The 26282-nt window shown below is 26.6% G+C and overlaps 2 protein-coding genes across 2 annotated transcripts in view; one reads left to right on the top strand and one right to left on the bottom strand.

The window, feature by feature from the left end:
- LOC117170413 (succinate dehydrogenase [ubiquinone] iron-sulfur subunit, mitochondrial-like) overlaps positions 1-1796 on the top strand; it is a 35750-nt gene extending 33954 nt beyond the window's left edge. Inside the window, exons 6-7 of the mRNA XM_033357172.1 lie at positions 1322-1444; positions 1535-1796. Of these exons, the coding sequence (XP_033213063.1) occupies positions 1322-1444; positions 1535-1636 (225 nt within the window). The 3' untranslated portion in view covers positions 1637-1796. The remainder of the gene's footprint in view (positions 1-1321; positions 1445-1534) is intronic.
- Positions 1797-1882: 86 nt separating this feature from the next.
- The window catches only part of LOC117170336 (nitric oxide synthase, salivary gland), a 49739-nt gene continuing 25339 nt past the window's right edge, over positions 1883-26282 (bottom strand). Inside the window, exons 15-24 of the mRNA XM_033357101.1 lie at positions 21898-22072; positions 19557-19686; positions 19210-19288; positions 18539-18902; positions 18223-18433; positions 13193-13280; positions 12990-13114; positions 8011-8156; positions 7726-7917; positions 1883-2342 (exon numbers count right to left, since the gene is read on the bottom strand). Of these exons, the coding sequence (XP_033212992.1) occupies positions 2235-2342; positions 7726-7917; positions 8011-8156; positions 12990-13114; positions 13193-13280; positions 18223-18433; positions 18539-18902; positions 19210-19288; positions 19557-19686; positions 21898-22072 (1618 nt within the window). The 3' untranslated portion in view covers positions 1883-2234. The remainder of the gene's footprint in view (positions 2343-7725; positions 7918-8010; positions 8157-12989; positions 13115-13192; positions 13281-18222; positions 18434-18538; positions 18903-19209; positions 19289-19556; positions 19687-21897; positions 22073-26282) is intronic.

Below are 26282 nucleotides of genomic sequence, written 5' to 3'. Positions count from 1 at the left end.
TTTTGGTTGAAAAGTTGTATTTCTGGTTAAAAATTAATTTTTTAACATAAAATTTAACTCTTTTTTCAAATTTCATATTTTTGTTAAGATTTTCGTCTTTTTGTGGTTGAAATTGTGAACTATTTCATTTTTGGTTGAAAATAGATATTTTTTAACTAATTGTTCGGAAGTTAAATTATTGTTAAAATATAATTTTTTTGATTTAAGATTTATCTATTACCGTTGAAAATTAATAATTTTTATTAAAAATACATAATTTTGGTGGAAAATTTGCTTTTTTTCTGGTTGAAAATTAATATTTTAATTCCAAATTTAACTATTACATTATTAGTTATAAATAGATCTTTTGTAGTTTTAAATTCAATTATTTCGTTAAAAATGTATATTTTTTTGTGGTTGAAAATTCGTTTTTTCCTGTTCTTGAAAATTTATATCTTTGATTCAAAATTAATTTCATTGTTTAAAATTTGAAATATTCCATTTTTGGTTCAAATTTTATATTTTTTAGTTAAAAATTCATGTAGTTTCTTAAAAATTTGTCTTTTTTTGATCGAGTATTAATTACCTTCGTGAATAAAAATTTATGTATTTTATTGGAAAATCGTCTTTTTTATTCGTTGAAAATGAAACTACTTGGTTTGAATTTAAACTCTTTTGTTAAAATATAAACTTTTCGGTTTAAAATTTATTTACTACAGTTGAAGGTTTATAATTCTTATTGAAAATTCATAAATTTGGTGGAAAATTGAAATGTTTTGTGGAAAATTGGTATTTTTGGGTAGAAAATTAATCTGTTTGGTTGAGAATTATTTTTGTTAAAAATTCGTCTTTTTTTTTAGTTGAAATTTGAACTATTTCATGTTTATTTGAAAATAGATATTTTTCAGTTGAAAATTTGTCTTTTTGGGCAGAAATTTAATCCTTTTATTTGAAAAGTTGTCTGTTTGGTTGAAAATTAACTTTCGAATCTGACAATTAAACTATTTGGTTCAAAATTCATGTTTTTTGTTAAAAGTTATTATTTTGTTATTGTTAAAAATTTATGTATTTATATTCTCAATGAGATATTTTAATTGTATCCTTAAAAAATTTTAAAAACATTTATTATGAATTCGCAAAACTATATAAATATTTCGAGTTCATAATTTTAAAAAATGCAAAATATTTGTTTAAATTTTGTAATGTGAAAAAGTATACTTGGAAAAACCTGGAATTGTCAGGAAATTTTCTTCCAGGATTTTAGTAGACAACCTGTAAAAATGTAAAGAAAAAATTAAAAAATTATTGAAAATATTAAATTGGATATTATTTTCGATTTAAGGCTTACCGATGGATTATTGATTCTCGAGACTCTCAATCTACGGAACGATTGGAAAAGTTGAGAGACCCTTACTCTGTTTTCCGGTGTCACACAATTATGAATTGCACGAGAACTTGTCCAAAGGTAAAAAACAAATTAAAAAAAATGAAGTGCTTTCTCAAAACAAAAAAAAATATATATATATTTTCTGACCTCATTTGATTTCTATTTTAGGGACTGAATCCTGGAAAAGCGATCGCAGAAATTAAGAAACTTTTGGGCAACATTGCTCAAAAACCAGAACCGGGTCTCAACACAACAGCTTTGCAAAGTTAAAAAGAAAAAAGAGAATTAGTTCTGCCACAATAATGGCTGATTGTTGAAATCGGCAATTTGTAATTAATATAATTTATTTGCCAAAAAGAAAGGATCTTTCAGGTGCGTTATTAAATATCTAGACTGGATTTAATAAAAGGATCATTCGATACAGTAAAAATAGAAAATTCGTCTCATTTTTTGAGTCGTTTTATTTTTACGAAATTTACAATGTTGACAATGTCAGAACGTTTTTTTTTTCTTTCTTTTTTTTTTTTAAATACAGTTTTGTTGACAATGAGAGATTTTTGGGAATTTTTTTTCATTCCTTTAACTACAAATTTGGAGAAGTTGTAAATTCCTGAAAAATGTTGAGAGAAGTTTTTTAAGTTGATTAGATTGAGTTTTTCGTTTATATGTTTCTTCGAGGAAGTCTTATTAGTTATTTGAATAGATACGATTTTATTAATTATATATATATATGATAGATTTACTTTATTATTGTTAGGTAATACGATGAAAAAATTACAGAAAGTGAAGGATATGCTTTGAGCGATATGATTTTTTGTTTAAATGTTTTCTTGGAATTTTTTCGTGAGAAAAGGCCATTTTGTTGAAATTAGGGTTCAGAGGCCATGCGGATTCTCGCTGTTTCTCTCGATTTGTTGTGGATTTCGGCCGTTCGGAGAGTTATGCCGAAAATATCCTCGTGGTATCGGTTTTCGTCCTGAAATTTCATTTTTTTATTTTTTTTTATAATTTTTTTTTGAAACGAAAGTAGAAATTCAGGGTTGCTATAAATCGGGAAATTTTTATTTTATAGTTGTTTCGATAATTTCTTAAAAATTGTATTGAAAATTTAACTTTTTTTTTAAAGTCATTCTTTTTTGTTTGGTATTATTCCTTTCTTTTTTTGAAATTTAATTTTTTCTTTTTTAAAAATGCATATTTTCGGCTTGAAAATGTATTAATCTTTCTGGTTGAAAATTCACTTTTTGGTTCAAATTTTTAATATTTGGTTGAAAATTCCTTTTTTATGGTTAAAAATTAATATTTTTTAGTTGAAAATTCATCCATTTTGTTTAACAATATTTTTTCTTTGTTGAATACAATTTTTTTTCAAATTAAAATGTGAATTTGTTGAAAATTCAACTAATTATTTAAGGATGAAACTAATTTGTTCGAAATTCTTTTTTTTTTGTTGGTTCATGATTTCACTAAAAAAAATTGTTTTTATCGAAAAATTAACTATTTGATTAAAAATTCTTTATGTCATGTTTAAATATTGACTTTTTGTAATTGAAAATTCCACTATTTGTAAGAAATTGCCTTTTGTGGTTAAATATTAATCTTTTTGGTTTGTAAATTCAATTCATTTGTTCTAAATTCAACTACTTTGTTAAAGATTAATTTTTTATTGGTAAATATTAATTTTTTTAAACTGAAAATATAACTTTTCCATTTTTGGTTGAAAATTGATCATTTTTAATTGAAACTTAATGCATTGTGTTGAACCATTATATATATTTTTTTACTTTAATTTTTTTATGTTCAAATTTAATTTTTGTTTGTTTGAAAATTCAACTACTTATTTAAAAGGCAAACTACTTTGTTAAACATTATTATTTTTTTTTTTTGTTAATTCATCATTTTTCTAAAAAATAAAATTTTTGTCGTCCGAAAATGAACTATTTTATTTTATTTTTGTAAATTGAAAAATTAATATATTTGGTTGTCAATTAAATTCACTGGATCTGAATATAACTATTTCGTTGAAAATGAATTTTTTATTAGTAAATATTACTTTTGTTTTAATTGGGAATATAAATTTTCAATTTTTAGTTGAAAATTAATCTTTTTTATTGAAACTACTTATTTAAGAGTCAAACTAATTTGTTCAAAATACTTTTTTTTATTGATTCATCATTTTACTAAAAAAAACTTTTTTTTCGTAAAAAAATTAAATATTTTATTTAAAAAAAATGGTTTTCCACTTTTATTTTTTTTCTGTAATTGAAAATACAGCTATTTGTGGAAAAATCGGATTTTGTGGTTTAATATTAATCTTTTTAATTGTTAATTCAATTAATTGGATCTAAATTTAAGTATTTTCTTGAAAATTAATTTTCTATTGGTAAATAATCAATTTTTTTTAAATGGAAATATCAATTTTCAATTTTATTTGTTGAAAATTTATCCTTTTTAATTAAAAATGCATGCATTTGATTAAAAAATTATTTTTTTTAATTCTATTTTTTTCAACTACATATTTAAAGGTGAAACTAATTTGTTCCAAATTCTTTTTTTTTTGTTGATTCACCACTTCCCTAAAAAAAAAACTTTGGTCGCTGAAAAAATAACTATTTTTTGTTTAATTCCGTGTTTAAAATTTTTTTTCTGTAATAGAAAATTTAACTATTAGTGGAAAAATTAATCTTTTTTAGTTGAAAATTCATTCATTTTGTTGAAATTTAATCTTTTTTGGTTTAATTCAACTGTTTCCTGTTTAAAATTAAATTTTTTTTTGGTTGAAAATTCGACTACTTTATTAGATATGAAACTAATTTGCTTAAAATTCTTTTTTTTGGTGATTCACCATTTTTCTAAAAAAAAGTGTTTTTTTTTGTCAAAAAATTTAATATTTTAATAAAAATTCTTGTTTCCACGGTTCACATTTTTTTCCGTCATTCAAAATTCAACTATTTGTGGAAAATTCGTCTTTTGTGGCAGAAAATTATTCTTTTTCGAGAAAAATTAAATCTTTTTGGTTGTAAATTCAATTAATTGGATCACAATTTAACTATTTTGTTAAAAATTAATTTTTTATGCGTAAATATTAATTGTTTTAACTGAAAATATAACTTTTTCGTTTTTGGTTAAAAATTAAGCTTTTTTAGTTAAAAATTTATCTTTTTTAATTGAAAATTCATGCATTTTGTTAAAATTTAATCTTTTTTAATTAAAAATTCAGCTACTTAGTTGAAGATGTAACTACTTTGTTCAGAATTCTTTTTCTTTTTTAGGATTCATCATTTAACTAAAAAAAATTTTTTTGTCAAAAAATTCCATATTTTATTAAAAATTCTTTTTTCCACGGTTAAAATTTTTTTTCCGTAATTCAAAGTTCAACTTTTTATGAAAAATTCGTCTTTTGTGGTTGAATATTGAACTTTTTGGTCACAAAATAATCTTTTTCGTTTGTTAATTCAATTAATTGGATCTAAATTTAACTATTTTCTTGAAAATTAATTTTCTGTTGGTAAATAATAATTTTGTTTTCAGCTGGAAATATAAGTTTTCCATTTTTTTGTTAAAAATTTATCTTTTTTAATTAAAAATTCATGCATTTGGTTCAAATTTTTTTCAATTAAATTTTTTTTGGTTCAATTTAAATTTTCGATTGGTTATAAATTCAATTACTTTATTAGCTATGAAACTAATTTGTTCAAAATTCTTTTTTTTTGCGATTCACCATTTGACTAAAAAAAAGTTTTTTTTTTCAAAAAATTTAATACTTTATTAAAAATTCTTTTTCCTATGGTTAAATTTTTTTCTTTAATTCAAAATTCAACTCTTTGTGTCAAATTTGTCTTTTGTGGTAGAATATTATTCTTTTTGGTGAAAATATTTTTGGTTGTGAATTCAATTCCTCGGATCAAAATTTAACTATTTTTTTATTATAAATTAATTTTTTATGGGCAAATATTAATTGTTTTTAACTAGAAAAATAAATTTTCCATTTTTGGTTGAAAATTGATCTTTTTTATTTGAAACTTCATGCATTTTGTTGAAAAACTATATATTTGTTTTAAAAAATTGTTTATTCAATTTTTGTTGTTCAAATTAAATTTTGGATTGGTTGAAAATTCAATTACTTATTTAAAGGTGAAACTAATTTGTTCAAAATTCTTCTTTTTCATGTTGATTAAGCATTTTCCTGAAAAAAAACTTTTTTTCGTCAAAAAATTAAGTTTTATTTTAAAAAAATCCATATTTAATATCTTATCTCCTGAAATTGAAAAGTAAACTATTGCGGAAAGATCGTATCAAAATTGAACTTTTTTGTAAAAAATTATTTTTTTATGGATAAATATTAATATTGTAAACTATGAAATATATACATTTCATTTTTGGTTAAAATCTGGTCTTTCTTAAAGGAAAATTTAACTTTTTTCATTAAAATTCAACTATTTGTTAAAAAATTTATTTTGCTTGAAGACATCACTTTAGTTAAAAATTTATGTATTTTGTTGAAAATATATTTTTTGATATAAAATTAATCTTCCTGATTGAAACTCTATCGTTTCGATTGAAAATTAATTTCTTTGGTTAAAAACTTAACGATTTTGTTAAAACTTCGTTTTTTTTCTATTGAAAATAAATTATTTTTACTGAAAATTTAACAATACCGTTTTTACTTGAAAATCCAGCTTTTTTGTTAAAAATTCAACTAGTGATTTAAAAATTATTTTTGTTAAAACTTAACTTTTTTGGTTGAATATTCGTGTTTTGGATTAAAAATTGATTTCTTTGATTGAAAATTTACTTATCTTAATAAAAACTAATTTTTCATGGTTAAAAATTACTTTTTTCAAATTTAAAATATAACTATTCCATTTTTGGCCAAAAATTAATATTTTTAGTCGAAAATATTATTTGTAGTTCAAAATTTATTTCTTTGGTTACAAATTTTTTTGTGTTAAAAATTCATTTTCCCCCCTAAAAAATGTATCTTTTTGCTTGAGAATTAATTTCTTTGATTAAAAATTGAACGATTTTTTTTTATTTCGTTTTTTCTATTCAAAACTTTTTACTGAAAATTAAACTATTTAATTCTTAGTAGAAAATTTACCTTTTAGGTTAAACATTGATATTTTTTATTAAAAATTCATATTTCTGTTTGAAAATTACTTTTTCTTGGATAAATTCTTTTTCATTCATTGAAAAAATATATCTTGGTTAAAAATACAACTCTTTTTTTAAATTAATTTTTTTTTTGTAAAAAAATAATCATCTCGTGAAACTTTATCTTTTTGGTTGCGAATTAATTTTCTTTGGTTCAAAATTAATTTCTTTGTTTGAAATTTTAACTATTTTATTTTAGGTCGTAAATTGATTTCAATTCAATTATTTCGTTGAAAATATTTTTTAATTCGTCATTTTAATTAAAAATTCATATCTTTGGTTAAAGATTGAACCCTATATAATTGAAAATTCCTTTCTTTTAGTTCAAAATAATTTTTTTTTTTTTAACTAAAAATTTCTCTTGTTTGTATGTAACTTCATGTATTTTGTGGAAAATTGGTCTTTTTGACAGAAATTTAATTCTTTTATTGAAAGCTCGTCTTTTTATTGAAAATTTATCTTTTTGGTTCAAAATTCATTTCTTTGGTTAAAATTTTTAATATTCCATTTTTGGTTGAAAATTTGTCTAATTTGTCTAATTTGATGAAAATTTGTCACTTTTTGGTTGAAAATTTCAACTATTCTGTTTTTGTTAATAATTTGATATTCTTGTTTTTTTTTTAAAATTTATGTATTTTGATGAGTTTTTTTTTGTAGAAAATTCATCTTTGTGGTTGAAAATTCAATTAATAATTTCGAAACTTATCTTTTTTGTTGAATATTCAACACTTTAGTTAAAAATTTAACTGTTAATTTAGAATTTTCTTTTTTCCCTTAAAGATTCAACAGATAAGTTAAAAATTAATTTCCCTTTTAAAAAACTTAACCTTTTTTTTTTGAAATTTCTTTTTTTGCTCGAAAATTCAACTATTAATTTAGAAATTTATTTTTCCTGTTTAAGATCGAACACTTTATTTAAAAATTCATTTTCTTGTTAAAAATTTATCTTAGTTGACAATTTAACTATTTTGAACCTTATTTTTTCTGTTGAAGATTAAACATTTTAGTTAAAATATTGTAGTTCAAACTTTGTGCATTTTATTGAAACTTTGCCTTTTCAGTCGAAAATTAATCCTCTAATTTTTTCTATATTATTAATTTTTAATTTAATTAATTAATTAAATTATTAATCTCAGGAAATTTCAAAAGTGGGATTTTTTAGCAACCCTGAAATTATAAAAAATGGTAAAAGTTATAAATTTTACCCTCAGGGAAAGCATGTAAGTTTCGACTTCTTTATCCATCATTTGTCCGTGAGTTTGAATAATTTGTTTCAAAGTTTGGTAAACATCTTCAGCCATTGTACAATCTCCACAAACGTAAAAATGTCCTTGTCCATGAACCAACATTTCGTAAATTTGAGAAGCTTCTGCTTGAATGCAATCTTGAACGTACGTCTAAAAAATATTTTTAAAAAAAGTTTACAATTAATTAAATTTGCATTTATTAATTTATAATTAATTTAATTAAATATATAAAATTTTACGAACCTTTTTTATGTCTGGTTCTCGGGATAGAGCCAAGAATACTTTATCGAGAACTCCGGCTTCCAACATTTCTTGTTTTTCTTGTCGGTAGAGATCGAGATCGCTTTTTCGACATCCAAAGAATAACCAAATTTTTCCAAACTCCTCATCTAGAAGTTTAATTTATTTCAATTTTGTGAAAAAAATAATAATAACTAAAATTTTGCTTCTTCTGACTCTATAAATGTCTTGAAAATAAAAGCAGTTTTTTTTTTCATTCAGAAAAAAATTTAATAATAAAATTTCCTTTTTTCAGAGTCCAAAAAGTATTAAGAATTCAATATATCTCTCTTTTAATTCGTAAAATATTTAAAAAAAAGAACGTTTTCTACCTTCCGAATTAAAAATGTAAAAAACAAAAAGGTTCCTTTTCCGATTCGGGGAAAAAATTCAAATAAAAAATTTTTGTCCTAAAAATAATTTATTGATCAAAAATACAATAATCAAATATTTTTCTAAGAAAATCTAATGTTTAAAGTTCCTGAAATTATTGTTTGAATTTAAAATAAGAATAATCGAAGAAAATATAGATTTTAGAAACTTAAAACATAAAAAATTTTGATTATTGCATTTTTAATTAATCAATTTAGTTGAGAATTGAATTATTTTCTTAAAAATTCTTTTTTATTATTATTAAAAATTAATTTTTTTACCTGAAAATTGAAATATTTCATTTTTTGTGGACATTTTTCTTTTTTGGTGGAAAATTAATGTATTTGGTTAAAAATTCGTTTTTCTTCGGTATTATAAAGTGTCGGGAATTTTTTTTTTCGAGATTATGCAGACGTCCCAAGAAAGAAATTGTCCAATTATAAAATATCCGTTCTACAAAATTCCTGAATTTAAACAATTAAAATGTTTTTTCATAAATATTACTTATTTATTTAAGGTAAAATAATCAAATAGTTTTAGAAAAGAAACCATTTTTTATGTTTAAAGTTTTTAAAAAATATGGTTTGATTTTAAAACAATAATAATTGAAAAAATAAATTTCTGAATGGAAAATTTTGTTTGCAAATGTGCATAGTATTTTTCAGAAAAATTGCAAAAAACGTTCTCAAAAATCAAATTGTTAATTAAAAAAAATTACAAAGGAACTTAGAGATAAATTAGTGCAGAGTGTAATCCTACTTTTTTTTGGAAAATTTAAAATAATAAAAGCTAATTAATTATTGTGCTTAAATATAAATTTTAGGTTCGGAGAAATGCTAAAGAAATTTTTTTTCGTTCAAAGCCCATGTGTTTTTAAATCTATTTTTCAAAACAATTTTTATACAATTATGGTCGTTTTAAATTAAATTAATTATTGAATAATCATTAGAAATAATTTTCTTTTATAAAAATATTTTATTATTTTATTTTTAATTAATAAACAATATTGATTAAAAGACAATTTTTAATTGTTTAAATTCAGAAATTTTAGTGTCTATAATTTTATTTTATTTTTTTTATTTTTATTATTTTTAAATTGGAAACCAAAATTTCCTCCCTTCCAATTCATCCAAAATCTCGAAAATATAAAAAATAATGATTTAAAATAAAAAAATATGTCTTCGGATTAAAAAAAAATTGAAAACCAACATTTCATCCCTTCAAACTTGATAAAAGTTTTTAAAAAATACGAAATTTCGCTCTGCCAATTACACAAAAGTTTAAAACTAATATTTTCTCTTTTCCGTCTGAAAAAATGTTGAAAATATAATATTTGCTACCCTTCAACTCAATCAAAATTTAAACAACAAAAAAGTTCCTCTTCTGATTAGGAAAACAATGAAATATCAAAATTGCCTCCCTTTTAATTCAGTAAAAATGTAAAAAACAAAAAAGTGCACCTATAAATTTATTAAAAAATTGAAAACCAAAATTTTCTGCCTTCCAAATCAATAAAAATCTTATAAATATAAAATGTTTCTCTGCTAATTATACACAAATTAAAATTTCCTCGTTTCCAACTAAATAAAAAGTTAAAATATAATATTTGCTCCCATCAAATCTATCAAAATTTAAAATGTAAAAAAGTGCTTTCTTCAAATGAAAAAAAATTAAAAGCCAAAATTTTCTCCTTTTCAATTCATAAAATACTGAACACCAAAATATCCTTCCAACTCAATAAAAATATTGAAAACAAAAAAGGGCTGCTTGAAAGTTAGAAAAAATTGTAAACTAAAATTTCCTCTCTGCCAATTGGATAAAAAGCTTAAAATTAAAAAAATCTTCCTCGTCCTATTTAGAAATAATTTACAACCAAAATTTCCTCTTCCAAATCCGTAAAAAAACTGTTTGAAAAAATCCCTTCCAATTCTTAAAATAATGAAAACCAAAATTTCCTCCCTTCCAAATCGAAAAAAGTTTAAAAAAATATATAAAATACCCCCTGCCAATTACACAAAATTTAAAAATAAAATATTGCTCGTTTCCAATTTAATAACGATTTCAAAAATACAAACTTTAAAAACATAAATAGTGCCCCTTTCATTAAAAACAAAAATTGAAAACGAGATTTTTCTTCTCCCTAATTCATAAAATACTGTAAACAAAAATTATATTTCTTCCAAATAAAAAAAAATGTTAAAAATAAAAATGGGCTGATTTAAATTTATAAAAAATATTGAAAACTATAATTTCCTCCCTTCCAATTGTATGAAAAACTTAACATTTTAAAAATGTTTTTCATCCAATTCACAAATAATTGAAAACCAAAATTTCCTCTTTTTCAACAGGATAGAAAATCTTAAAATTACAAAACTTCCCGCTTCCAATTCATAAAATTATGAAAACCAAAATTCCTCACTTCCAAATCGATAATTCCACAAAAATTAAAATTTCCCCGTTTCCAACTAAAAAAACATGTTAAAAATACAATATTTGCTCTCCTTCAACTCAATAAAAAATTTAAAAACATAAAAGTTCCTTTTCTGATTGAAAAAAAAAAATATAAAAATGTCCTTCCTTTCAATTCAGTAAAAATATTAACAACAAAAAAGTGCACCTTTTAATGTATAAAAAAATTGAAAATCAAAATTCTCTGCCTTCCAAATCCATAAAAATATTTTAAATATAAGATGTTCCTCTAACAATTATACAAAAATTAAAATTTCCTTGTTTCCTACTGAAAAAAAATGTTAAAAATATAATATTTGTTACCCCTAAACTCAATTAAAATTTTAAAAAAGTTCCTTTTCTGATTGAAAAAAAAAATATAAAAATGTCCTTCCTTTCAATTCAGTAAAAATATTAACAACAAAAAAGTGCACCTTTTAATGTATAAAAAAATTGAAAATCAAAATTCTCTGCCTTCCAAATCCATAAAAATATTTTAAATATAAGATGTTCCTCTAACAATTATACAAAAAATAAAATTTCCTCGTTTCCAACTTTTAAAAAATGTTCAAAATATAGTATATGTTACCCTTCAACTCAATCAAAATTAAAAAAACAAAAAATTTTCTCTTCTGATTTGATAAAAAAATTTAATGTAAAAATTTCCTTCCTTTCAATTCAGTAAAAATATTAAAAATAAAAAAAGTACACATTTTATATTATAAAAAAATTGAATAGCAACATTTTCTGCTTTCCAACTCATAAAATACTGAACACCAAAATATCCTTCCAACTCAATATAAAAATTGTGAAAACAAAAAATGGCCGCTTGCGATTTAGAAAAAATTTAAAACTAAAATTTCGTTCAAATTCGATCAAAAATCTTAAAAATACCAGATTTCCCGCTTTAAATTCAAAAAATAATGAAAACCAAAATTTCCTCCCTTCCAACTCGAAAAAAAGTTTTTAAAAATATAAAATGCCCCCTACCAATTCCACAAAAGTTAAAAATGAAATATTCTTCGCTTCCAACTTAATAACAATGTTAAAAATACAAAATTTAAAGGCATAAAAATGCCTTTTTCAATTTAGATAAAAATAAAATCAAGAATTTCCTGTCTGCTAATTCATAAAATACTGAAAACCAAAATTAAATTCCTTCCAAATAAAAAAAAAATAAAGTAAAAACAAAAACGGGCCGCTCTAAATTGATCAAAAATATTTAAAACTATAATTTCCTTCCTTCTAATTGGATAAAAACTTTACAATTTATAAAATGTTTCTCATCCAATTCAGAAATAATTGAAAACCAAAATTTCCCGTTTGCAATTAATAAAATAATGAAAACCTAAATTCCTCCCTTCCAAATCGATGAATCCACAAAATTTAAAAATTAATATTTCCCCGTTGCCGAATCAAAAAAAAAATTTTTCGTGATGTGTTAATACAATGATTTTCATCCAATTTAGAAATAATTGGAAACCAAAATTTTCTCTCTTTCAACTCGATAGCAAATCTTAAAACTGAAAAATTCCTGCTTCCAATTAATAAAATAATGAAAACAAAAATTTTTTTCCTTCCAACTCGAAAAAAGTTTAAAAAAATATAAAATGCCCCCTCCATATTCTACAAAAGTTAAAAATTAAATATTCTCCGCTTCCAACTTAATAACAATGTTAAAAATATAAAGGCATAAAAGTGCCTTTTTCAATTTAGAAAAAAATAAAATCAAGAATTTCCTCTCTGCTAATCCATAAAATACTGAAAACCAAAACTAAATTCCTTCGAAATAAAAAAAAAAAAGTAAAAACAAAAACGGTCCGCTTTAAATTTATCAAAAATATTGATAATTATAATTTCTTCCCTTCCAATTGGATAAAACTTTGTTAATTTATAAAATGTTTTTCATCCACATCAGAAATAATTGGAAACCAAAATTTCCCGTTTACAATTCATAAAGTAATGAAAACCTAAATTCCTCTCTTCCAAATCGATAAATCGACAAAAATTAAAATTTCCTCGTTGCCAAATAAAAAAAAAAATTTTTGGTAATGTAAAAATTGGCACCTGATACCTACCCTTAATGATTTTTTCTTATTACTAGTAGAAAATGGGAAACAAACCTTTGTTTAATTTCATTTGGGCTAATCGATGATGCCAAAATCCTCGGAATGGGGCAATTCCTGTTCCTGGGCCAACCAATATCATCGGGGCTTTTGTATCAAGGGGCATATAGAAATTCGGTGCACTAAAATAAAATAATGTGATAAAAAAATTTTGAAAATATTTAAATATTCATAGGCAATATTTTTTTTTGTAATCTTACCTGCGGACGAAAACATAAATCGGCTCTCCATCAGAAATGTCGTGCAAATAATTCGAGGCAACGCCATAATGAAGAGGGCCAGAACCACCTGAAATTCATTTTTATTTTAGGCCATCTATCAATTAAGAACGCCTTTTTTATCGACAAAATGTCGATAATGTAGATATTTCTACAAAATATTATACAAAATATTTGAATGTCTTATTTGTTAAACAAATGTAAATGCCCGATCGAAACTTTATAATCTATTTCCAATTTTAAAATATCTTCAAAATAATATATTCATTATTAAAATTAATAAAAGTTAAAGAAATATTGATAATTTTTGAAAAATTCAAAATTAATTAAAAAATTTTGTACAAATAGACGACGGCCTAACTTGAAACAAAATATCGATTTTTACAGATTTAGAACCAAATTTTTTGAAGCTTTTTAAGAATTTTGAAAGGCTTCAGATGAATAAAAAAACATTTCCTTGACAAATTAAAAATGATTTTTTATCTTGAAAAATTAATTTTAAGAGAATATTTAAAAAGATGTAGAAAGATTTACTAAAATATCGAAAATGGCTGTCAGATTTTAAGGATATTTTTTTAATTTTACAGGATTTAAAAAAAATGGTAAGAAACATTTTAGAAAAAATTCGAATCATTTAAAAAGATGTTTAGAAAGTTCTGTAAAAATTTGTAAAAGAATTAAAAATGTGGAAAAATATAAAATATGTAGATGTTTCAAAATTTTGCAGCATTTCAGAGATTTTTAAATTATTTATGATGGAAATAAATTAACTTTTAAATTAATAACTATTCAATTTATTTAAAAAATGTGATCGTTCAATTTTTAATGGTTCGAGCTTAGAATTATTAAAAATTATTCAACAATTTATTACTTCGAATGGAAGAATTTTCAGCTTAAGAGTTCTTTCAATTTGGATTTTATTTTGGATTTTATTTTTAAATATTTCTTCCCCTAGTAAAATTAAAAGAATATAAGAAAGTGGAACTACGGAAGGAATGTTCTTTTAAAAACAAGTTCGAATATTTTTTTATTGTTTAAAAATCGCTGACTGAAGTTTGATAATAATTGAACTGATAATAATATTCCGAAGACAGAGAAAAATAATTTTCTCAATTTTTATGAAAAATGAATTGATCACGTTTATTATTATTATTATTATTATTATTATTATTATCACTCCTCATTTATTCTGACTTGGAGCAGGGCATTTTAGAAAATAATTATAGTTTTTATTTGAGGATATGGAACTGGATTTTTTTTACAGAATTATAATTCGGATTTAGAAGTAAAGGAATTGAAAAAAAATCCTGGTTCCAAATTAGAAGATAAAATATCAAAAAATTGGTTAAAAGTTAAACTCTTTGGTTACAAATTAATTTTTTTGGTTGAAGATTCATAATTTTAATTTAAAATTCATCCCTAGTTAAAAATGTAACTACTTTGTTGAAAATCAATTATTTTAACTAAAAATTTAATTATTCCAGTATAAAATTCACTATTTTGCTCAAAAAACTTTTTTTGTTGTTAAGAATTATATTTTTAACAGAAATCGTAACTATTCTATTTTTGGTTGAAAATTTTTTAATTTTGTGAAATGTCGCCTATTTTGTTGAAAACTGTTTTTTTTTATTAAACTATTTGTCTTCAACTGAAAATTTAACTGTTCCATTTTTGCTCAAAAATTAATATTTTCTAGTCCAAAATTTAACTATTTGAATTAAAATTTGTCATTTTAAATTTTAAATCCAACTATATCTTTAAATATCCACGTATTTTGATAAAAAATTGATTTTTTTTTTTTAGAAAATTATAATTTTCTTGGAAAGTTAATCCTATTTCTTAAAAATGTTTTTTTTCTGTTAAAAATTAAAATATTTCCTTTAAATATTTAACATTTTAGTTGAAAATTCATCTTTTAGGTTGGAAATAAAATTAGTTTGTTGAAAGTTAATTTTTTTTTAAATTGCTTTTTTTCGGTTGAAAATTCATCATTTTAATAAAAAAAATTCATTTCTTTGATTGAAAAGTGAATTATTTGATTAAAAACTCGTTGGAAAATTCAACTATTTTGTTGAAAATCCATATTTTTTTTAGTAAAAATTTAAGTAATTGTTTAAAATAGTATATTATGCACCTAGGGGGAGAAGAGGGAGCGATTCCTCGAAATACAGTCATGATTTCAGCCCATATTAGGTTTCGAATAAAGGAAGCATGATTTACGGTCATTTAAGGTAACTTGCCATAAATTTCCCGAAACTCAATCGATAAATGTATAAATTTCCAGAAATTAATGGAAATTGTAGGTCATTTATGATAATTTTACAGGTAAATATGGCAAATTAACATAAATTATCAAAAATTCAATTTTAAAAATGTCTATAAATTTCCGGAAATTTATGATTTTTTTTGGTAAATTATGGTAACTTACTATAAATTTCCGGGAATTTATAAAAAATTTAGGTCAATTATGTTAATTTCCCAGGTAAGTATGTAAATGACCATAAATTGCCCGAAATTCAATTTGAAATGTTTTTATAATTTTCCGGAAATTTGTGAAATTGTTGGTAATTCGTGGCAATATTACAAGTAGTGAATGAGAACTTACCATAAATTGCCCAAAATTCAATTTTTAAACATTCTATAAATTTATGGAATTTTTCGTTAATTTTACATGTAAATATGGTAACTTACCATAAATTACCCAAAATGAAATTTGAAACATTTTGATCAATTTCAGGAAATTTTTTGTAAGTTATGGTAATAGTACAGGTAATTTACGGTAACTTGAGATAAATTAACCAAAATTAAATTTAAAAATTGTTGTACATTTCCGGAAATTTTTTGTATTTTACGGTAATTTGATCAATTATATATGGTAACTTTCCATAAATTATAGCAAAATTGTACTATCTGCAACCAAAAATTCCTAACAGTTTTTATGGTGAGTGGGCTGATTATCGTAAAATGCGAGCTCATAGATATATAATTTTCATTATTCACCTCTGACGCAGTGGTGTCAGAACTCCGATATCTCTGGCATGCGCAGTAGTGATACCTGTATATTTTAAGGTTGTCACATAATGTAACATAACCTAAAAATATATAAGAATCACTGCTGCGCATGTCAGAGATATCCGGGTTCGAAAACCACTGATATGACGTCATTTTTCACTCCCTAGGGAGTAAGAACGTACTTTTTAGTCCCTAGGGATTAAAAAGTAGATTATTAGCCCCGCTTTATAAGCGTCGACAAAGGTCTGAAATCATACATGTGTCATAAAAATTAATTAATTGTGCAATATTTGCTATGTTGTGATAAAGGGCGTTTTGAATGAACGTCGTGTATTAAAATAAATATTTGCATATTGCGGCAAACATTAATATGTTACTTTTGGTTAACCTGGAAAATTGAAAAACTAAACCTAAAATTTAAAATCATCTGCCGAATCGCTACTCTGAGGAAGTGGAAGGGTAAGTATAGGAATAGAGGGGATGTGAAAGGTAAGTACGGGGTGGGATAGTAGTAGAGGAGAAGGATCACTACTAGTAGGGTGGTGAGAGTGTGTAGGGCCAAGGAAGTAATATTCGGAGAAGAAGGGAGAGAACATAAAGAAAGAGAGAGAGAGAGAAAGAAACCGTATTAAAGGCAGCGAAGAGGGGTGACGTATGGAAAGGGAGGGAAAGTGCAGGGGAAAGAAGATGGTGGGGTAGTAGGATAGGGAGGGGAACTGAGGAAGTGGAAGTTAGGGAATGAGTCATATGGAATTGAAGGCGAGTACAGAAAGGGATGTGAGATTATCGAAATAGGAAGAATCTAGGATGGGGGAAGCGATGAGATTGCGAATATAAGAGGGAAAAGTCTTGAAAGGGTGGGCAACTAAGGTGTGGAATATTAGGAGTGATAGGGACAGTAGGAAAATGAGAGTAAATATAAGAAAGAAAGTGAGAGCGATTATGAGAAGGCTAGTGATAGATGGAGTAGAAGTGAGAAAAGAGGACGTGGGAGAGTTCGACGAGAGGTAATAGAGAAAGCGAAAAGAGGAGAAGGTTAGGGAGTTCAAGGGAAAATTAGGGGTAGAATGGTAGGATCGGGATCTGAACTGAGGACGTGGAAGTGAGGGTAGGGGTAAAAGAGAAGTGATGGCGGATAAAGGAATTGATCTGAGTTTAAAGAAATGAAGGATAGCGAAGAGAGGGAAAGCAAAGGAAGGAAAAGTATTGATAGGGAGGGGATATAAGGAGTGGGATATCAGGGATTAAGGAGAAGTGAAGAAGAAGTACGGGGTGGGATAGTGGTGGAGAAGGATTACTACTAGTTGAGAGGTGTGAGCGAGTAGGACAAGGTTAGGGATAGGGAGAGTTCGGGGAGGGGCACTAGAGTATGCGAAGAGGAGAGACGTATGGAAAGGAAGGTGAAGTGCAGGGGAAAGTAAAGGGTAGGGTAGGGAAGGAAGCAGAGGAAGTGAAAGCAGGAGAAGTCAGGGGAGAGTTATTAGGGAAGTAAATGCAAGTAAGGGAAAGAAGCGGAGAGATACTAGAAGAGGGAATAATATGGAAAGGGAGGAAAAGACCGGAAGTGAGAGATAATAGTAGTAGGGGAATGCGAGGGAAAGTATATTAGGGCTAGCGAGAACAGGAGAAGTAATGAAAGGAGAAGTATGGGAACTGTGGGGAGTGGAATAAGGAGGCGTGAGGCTAGGAGTATAGGTTATGGAGAGTAGGAGAAGTGATGAAGGGGAACTAGTGAGAGTGTGGAAAAGAGTACCAGGGAAAGCAAAGAGAGGGTAAGTCGATTCGTAAGATTTATGGTAGGAGGATGTAAAGAGTGGTGTAGCAGGGGAGGGAAGGGGAATTGTAGGAGCGGAGTAGAAGAAGAAAAAAGAGGGTTGAAGTACTCGTAAGGGAGGGAAAGACTAAGAGCGGGAGACTCGAACGAATTTATTAATACCTCAGTGAACTACAAAACTCTTTTTTTGTAGGCTTCTAGCGCCTACTTCGACTACTTTTTTTACCTTGTGTACTGTATTGAACAACGGCAACAGTTAAATGAATCTGTCCCTGTTGTACGAGGGGTGAAGAAGAAATGCTGTAAAATCTCGGCTGCAATGTGGTCAAATGAAGCAAGAGAACAGGAGCGTAAGGTTTTACAGAAGGAAATTCTTCCAGAACTTCCAGCAAATTCGGGAAGTTCCAATGTCTCCAATCCTCGTAAGCTGCTGAGTCCTATTAATAAAAGAAGATTCCTCTTACCGACATTTACACACATTTACCGACATTGAGGGTTCGGGTCCGTGCTACATTTTTTAAATTAAATTCTCTTGAACTCACTGTTGCTAATAGAGTAAGTCGAGCCTGCTCCTGCGGATTTGTCGCAATTGAAGCAAAATATCTCAACAAATTTGGAGAAGGTGGAGTCGTAATATCCAAAAATCTGGTCAGCAACATTCGTAAAGTATTTGGCAAATATCTGTCATGTGGTAACCAGGTTTTTACGATTCCATTTGGAGTGTGAGATTGCTTTTGCATTTGTAATTCTATGGAAGCGTCGGCTGCGAACGGAGATTCTAAATGATTTAAAATTCCTTCAACAAGTTCGGACCTGTTACAAGCATAAACACCTAGATGGTCTCCGGGCTTATAATTTATTTCCATAGACGCCAAATCGTCCAATTCGAGTAAGAGAGTCGTTCCTCTAATTAAAAAAAAAAATGAATTGAATAATTAAAACAGTTTAGGGCCATGTAACATTCGTACGATTCCTACCTTACCGACATTTTTTCGCCAGAAATTATGTCCAAATTAATTTTTTTTAGTTTTAGGTATTCAGAATCAAACATTTTTTTAGTGAATTTTAATTAATTTCCTAAGTTTTCCAATCGGCATCTCAATTCGTGTGAATGTAACTTGTTCAGAAAAAATGTCGATAAGGCAGGAATCGGAGAAGTATTACATGGCCATAATAAAAATCCGAAAATTCTAATTATTATTAAAGTAATTACCCTGAATTAATTCTGCTTAAGTTCGTTTTTCGAAGCATGTTGCATGTTGTAACATTTCTGTTGTGACATTTGCTCAGTGCTGAAAATTCAATAAATTTAAGACCATGTAAGATACGATTTCTACTTTATGGACGTTCTTTCGCAACAAATCAAGCCCACAAGAATTTAGATATCGAGCTGAATAATTAGCTCGCAATTCATGTAGAAATGAGTTTTTGTGGAAAAATATAGGTAAAGTAGGAATCGATCAAGTATTACATGGCCTCATATATAATTTTTAAAAGTTTAATCAATTTCAAAATTTGTTTTTAGATATAAAAAAAAGTTTTTTTTTTTAAATGGTAAACCTTTAGCAAGGGGTTGAGGATCCGCTTCAACAAATCGAACAGTTGAAGCTGAAACTGCATCAGAGCCAAGGGAAAGAGCTACTTCCAATAATGTTTCGTCGTCATCAAGGCAAAAAGTTTCACAAGCAACCTGGAATTTGAAAATTTAATTTTAATTGATTAGGCGATTCTAGAGCTTTCTCCAACTCCAAAATACATAAAAATAAATTGAGTAAAATAAGAAAAATATATTTGAAACATCAATCATAAAATAATTGAAATAAATCTGTATATTATAAAAAGACCTCGCCGCTTCCGCCTTTTTATAAATCCACATTAGCCCATGTGCCATATTACCCCATGCACCACATCACCCCGTATTCTATATTAACTTATGTGACATATTGCCCTATGTCCCAAATTAATCCATGCTGAACCTTTTTCCTTTCCCCCATCCCCAGATACCACCTTTTTACTTCCACGTCCTCTCCCAGATATTCTCTTTTCCCTTCCACCAACCCCACAAGGTACATTTTTCTCAATATCGCCCAAGATACCACTCAGCAACACATAACACTTTTTTCCGTACAACTCGCCTCCGTACTCCTCGACTCCTTCGCTCCTGCTCTTTATGAATCAACGTTACACTATTGACATATTAACCCGTGTACCATATTGCCCTATGTGTCTTATTTCCCAATGTTCTACATTACCCAAAGTGCCATATACCCCATGTATTATATTAACTTGTGTGTCATATTACCCCATGTTTCACTCTATTTGTCACATTACCCTATGTGCCACTTTACTCCGTTTGCAATTTTGATTCTTTGCGACATAAACCCCACGTATCGAATTAGCCTATGTGTCATATTACCCAATGTGTCATATTAAATCATTTATTTATTGATTCATGTGACACATTACTCCATGTGTCATATTACTACCACGCGCCATATTTCACCATGTGTCATATTACCTCATTGGAATGTTGCTTAATGTGTGACATTACCCCGTGCACCATATTGCCTCGTGTACCAAATTAAGCTGTGTGTCACATTGCGCTGTGTACCATATTACTTGATGTGATATATTACCTCATGTGACGTATTACCCATATGCCAGAAAATCCAGTGTGCCGCGTTATTAGACGTACTGTATTTTCCATGTATCATATTACCCCATGCGCCATATTATCTCATTGAGATATTACTTTATGTGTCACATTACCGCTTATTCCATATTATCCCATATGTGATATTACCTAATGTGTCATATTACCTCCACTTGTAATGTTATCCACATTTGTCATATTACGTCCTTGACATATTGCTTCGTGTGTCACATTACCCTATGTGTTATATTATCCCATGTGTAATATTACCTCACTGAAATATTGCTACATGTTTGACATTACCCCGTGTGCCATATGCCTTGTGTAACGTATTACCCCTTGTAACATATTACCTCATGTGCCACATTATCCCACCTACCATATATCCATGTGTCATATTATCCCATGTCTCAAATTACCTCATTCACATAGCACTTAATATGTCACAGTACCCCTTGTTTCATATTATCCCATGTGTGATATTACCCAATGTGTCATATTACCTTAACGTGTAATGCTACCCCCCTTTGCCATGTCACCTTTTTGTCATATTGCTTTATGTGTCATATTGCTTTATGTGTCATATTACCTCGTGTGCCATATCACCGCATTTGTGATATTACACTATGTGTTATATTACCCTCAAGTGTCATATTACCCTCAAGTGTCATATTACCCTCAAGTGGCATATTACCCTACGTATCATTTTACTTCATTGACATATTGCTTGATGTGTCACATTACCCTGTGTATCATATTATACCATATGTAATATTACTTTATGTCATATTACTTCATTCATATATTGCTTCATGTGTCACATTACCTCAGGTGTCATATTACTCCCATTTGTAATATTACCCTCACGTGTCATATTTACCTCATTGACATATTTATTTATGTGTTATTATCTTATGTGTCATATTACCCTATGGATCATATTACCTTCTTGACATATTGCTTCGTGTGTCATATGACCCCCGCGTGGCATTACCCTCATGTGTCATATTACCTCATTGACATATTGCTTAATGTGTCATATTGCCTAGTGTACTAAATTTAGCCTTGTAGCTCATTACACTGTGTACCATATTACCCCATATGTGACGTATTGCTCATATGCCAGAAAATTCCATGTACCACATTATCCCACCTACCAAATTTCCACGTGTCCCATTACCTTATGTGTAAAATAACCATATAAGATACAAATAATCAATAGGTTATATTTTTTTGAATTACACTAACAGCGAATGTGTCGTGGGCCCATTTCCTGAAAGCTTGTTCTTGTCCACACATTTCATCACCTAGAGCCAAACGATGCAAACGCTCGCCTCCCAATTCGCCTAATAAATTATCCACGTATCTCCCAAATGCACAAAAATTCGGATAGGCCGATGACCCCAAGCCAAAAACGGCAAATCTGAAATAAATGTATAAAAATGTTGAATTTTTTACTTTTTCTGCTATTTTTTAACTTATTGTGTTAAAAAACAATTTAAATTTGAAAAAAAATTCGAAACCAAAATTTTGAAAACGTGAAATTTAGAAATTTATCTTGTGACTGACTGAAAATTTCTTTTCTACTAAATAAGTCTGCCGAAAGTAACTTGCACTACTTAAGTAGTAAAACCCGCAAAAGCAAGACAGGTTACTTTCATAACAAACAAGTAATTCTCATTTTTCGGGTTTCGCAGCGTTTCTTCTTACCATCGCACTTTTTTCTGGTGAGAGGAAAAGGGGGAAAGAGGGGTGAGGAAGTAGGGGAAATGGCAACAGGGAGTAAAGGGAAGTAGAGAGAATCATTAGGGAGTCTGGTGATTAAAGTAAAGGGAAATAAGGGGAGGGAAGGTAGTAAAAGTGAGGGGAAATAAGGGGTGGGGTAAGGCGATAAAAAGTAGGGGAAGTGAGGGAAATTGAGAAGAGGGAAAGCAGGGCATGTGAGGGAAGAGGAAGTTAGGAAAATTAGGGGAGCTCAACTGAAGAGGGGTAAAGTGATGGTAATTAGGGGAGGGCAAGTAGGAATAGTGGGGCGATAGAGGGAAGAAAATTCAGGGAAAATAGAGGAAGGGGAATTAGGGATGTGAGATAAAATGGGGGGAGGGGTGTAGGGGAAATGTGGAGAAGTGAAGTAAGGGAAACGCAGGATGGCCGCTGGACCGGGAAACAGGGAAATGACCGGGAATTTTACAAATTTGTAGGAAAAAAAATCCTTCGAACCTTGATTTTAACCGTTTTTTAATAATTAGTTTAATTGTTATCTTTTTTAATTATGATATCATTCAGTTTATAATGCGTAATTCGAAAATATTTTACTTTAAATATTTTCCATTTCAATTTACAGAATTTTAAAAGGCAGTTTTAAGGACTTAAACAATTAAAAATTAGAAACGTTTAAAATCGAAGATTTTTTATTTAAAAAAAAGAGATTTTTATTTGATCAACTGTCAATATAAATTAATTAATGATTTTAGAAATTAAATTGTACTTTAAGATTTAAAAAGTAAATAATAATTGATTGTACGAGACGATTCGGAATCGGTTTTAAATTTTAGAATAATCAGATTTTAAAGTTAAAGATTAAACTATTTTTTAATTTTAAAATAACTTCAAATTAATATATTTATAATTAAAGGGTTTTATTAAATTTCTAATATAATTTTAGTCTAAAATATTCCACGTTTAAACCATGCAACTTGAAATTATTCTATTAAGAAAAAGAATAGTTACTTAATATTTAGAAATATCTGTTAGTTTAAAATCAGCAATTATAATTTAAATATTCAAAACAAAACTAAACTTTAAACGTTACAATTTTAATTGTTCTATTTAAAAAAATTTAATTTGTAAGACAAATTGTTGAACTTTGATGTATAAATAACAATTGAACATCTATTATTCTTAGAAAAAAATCGAGTAGGTTGAAGAGATATTTAGAAGATTTGAAAAAATTCAAAATTGCTTTAAAATTTAAAATGATTCCAAGTAAGTTTAAACGAAGTGTGTAAGTTTACCGACACAATCTGACTATTCGTGCCAAAATTTCGGCGCAAATATCCCACGGCCTGATTTAAAACAAAATATAAATTTTGTAAAATTTCTAACGCCAAATTTTGAAATTTTTAAGAATTTTGACAGGCTTTAGAAGAAAATCCATTTCCTAGAAAAATTGAAAATGATTTTTTATTTTAATAAACTAAATTAATTTTGAAAAAATGTGAAACAACATGTAGATGTTTTAAGATTTTGAAATAAAATTTGGAAGCATTTTAAGGATTTTTGAACTGTTTAAAATTAAATTGATTTCACTTTTAATTTGAACAGGGAATTTTTAATTTTTTCCCAATTTACAGTTGGAACTGGTTATTATCTAAATTGGAACATTCTGAGTTGAACCTGATATTTATACAAAAGAATTATAATTTGTCTTGGAATAGGGAATTTAAAAATTTAAAGAAATTCTGAGCTGGAAGAGAACATTTCCTTGGTAGAATAAATTCTAATTCTAAGTTGGAACGGGATACTTTCGAAAAAAACTAAAATTTTGATTTTGAAAAGAGAATTTTACAGAAAAATTCTAATTCTTAGTTGAAACGAAGAATTTTGGAAATGAATGAAAATTCTAGAATTGAACGGGGAATTTTCAATTTTTAACGAATTCTGAGTTGGAACTGGAATTTATCAGGAGAATAACAATTTTCAATAGAAAGTTGCATTTTTTAAACAAAATTGTTATTTTGTGTTGACACGAGGTATTTGCAAAAAAATTTAATTATGAATTGGAAGTGTTTAAAATCAAAGAATTTTGTTAATGAAAATGTTGGTTTATCAACTGTGCATATAAACTAAACTAATTAATGATTTTTAAAATTTAATTGTACTTTAAGATTTAAAAAGTGAATAACAATTGATTTTACAAGATCATTTGGAATCAGTTTACAATTTTAAAACTTCCAAATTTTAACGTTAAACTATTTTAATTGAAAAGTCTTATTATTTAATTAAATTTAAACTTCCTATTGAAACATTATATACTATTTTTAATTTTGAAATAGCTTTAAAATATTATATTCATAATCAAAGGCTTTTATTAAATTACAAATATTTCAGTCTAAAATATTTCATTCTTAAATCATGCAATTTGAAATTTTTTAATTAAGAAAAAGAACAACAATTTTTTATTTAGAAATGTCTGATTGCTCATTTATAATCAGTAATTATAAAAAAATTTCAGAACTAAACAAAACTAAAGTTTGAACTTTACAATTTGAATTGTTGTATTTCAAAAATTTTTATTTTTGAGTCAAATTGTTAAATTTTAAGGTATAATTAACAATTGAACACCTATTATTCTTTAGGCTGAATTCGAGTTAATTAAAGGTCTGTTTAGAAATAATAAAAAACTTAAAAATTAATTAAAAATTTTTAATGACTTTAAATAATTTAAACGAAGTGTCTACATTGACCGAAAAATTTGGCTATTCATACCAAGATTTCAGTGCAAATAGTCCACGTTCTAAATTCAAACAAAATATAGATTTGAGCAGATTTCGAACAAAAATTTTAGAAGCTTTTTAAGAAGTTTAAAAGGCTTTAGAAGAATACAAAACATTTCCTAAGAAAATTGCAAATAATTTTTTATTAAAAAAAATTAATCTCCTGAAAATTTCTGAAAAGATTTGGAAAGAATTACAAAATTATCAAAGATGAATGTGGAGAAATTTTAAATATTTGACAGGATTTCAAAAAAAATGTTTGAAAAAAATTGTAGGAAAAATTCGAATTATTTCAAGAGATGCTTAGAAGTTCTGAACAAATTTTGAAAAAATAATGTAAATTTGCAAAAATTTAAAACAACATGTTAAAATTGCTGAAAATTATTTAATTTAAAAATTTTATAAATACACTGATTTATTCTTTAATATGGAGCATTGACAATGATAAGCTGGATTTATATTTTGAACACTAAATCTGAATCCTTGAACTCCATAATTTATAAATGTTAAAAAAAATTATTTGACCCTTTAACTGTATTTAATTTGAAATTGTTCAATTGAAAAGTGTTAGTAGCTTCTATTTTATAAGTGAAAATCATTAAGCATTTGAATACACAATTTGTTCATTAAAAAATGTTGAAACTTCAGTTTTAAAAGTTTAAAATTCAAATTTAACGTTTTGAGTGCTTCAATTTGCAGCTCAGTTTTTGTTACTTTAAAGCTTCAAATGGAATATTTTTTGGCTTCACAGTTCGATTTTTTAAATTTTATTCAGCGTGAAAAATGTTGGCGAATCGACAAAAAAACCGGGAATTTCTTTCTTTAATTAAAACGGCCACCCAGAGAAGGGAAGTAGGGGAAATGTGGAGAAGGGAAAGGATAAATGAGGGAGAAGAAATGGTAGTGAGTGAAGTAAAAGGAAATGAGGGAAGGGTCTGCAGAAAAAGTGGAGAGAAATAAGGAAAGGGGAAATAGGAAAAGATAGGGGAAATGAGGGGAAGCGTAAGGGGCGTGGGGGAAATAAGGAAAGTGGAAGTACGGGAAATGATTAAATAGGAGAAGAATGGGGAAGGAGAGAGGAGGTATGGGAAAGGGAAGAGAAGGTATGGGAAATTTCAGGGAGGGAAAGTAGTGGAA

Source organism: Belonocnema kinseyi, chromosome 1 (genome assembly GCF_010883055.1).
Source record: "Belonocnema kinseyi isolate 2016_QV_RU_SX_M_011 chromosome 1, B_treatae_v1, whole genome shotgun sequence".
Lineage (NCBI taxonomy): Eukaryota > Metazoa > Arthropoda > Insecta > Hymenoptera > Cynipidae > Belonocnema > Belonocnema kinseyi.
Note: the sequence above shows the minus strand (reverse complement) of the source record. Positions and strands in the feature narration are given on the sequence as shown.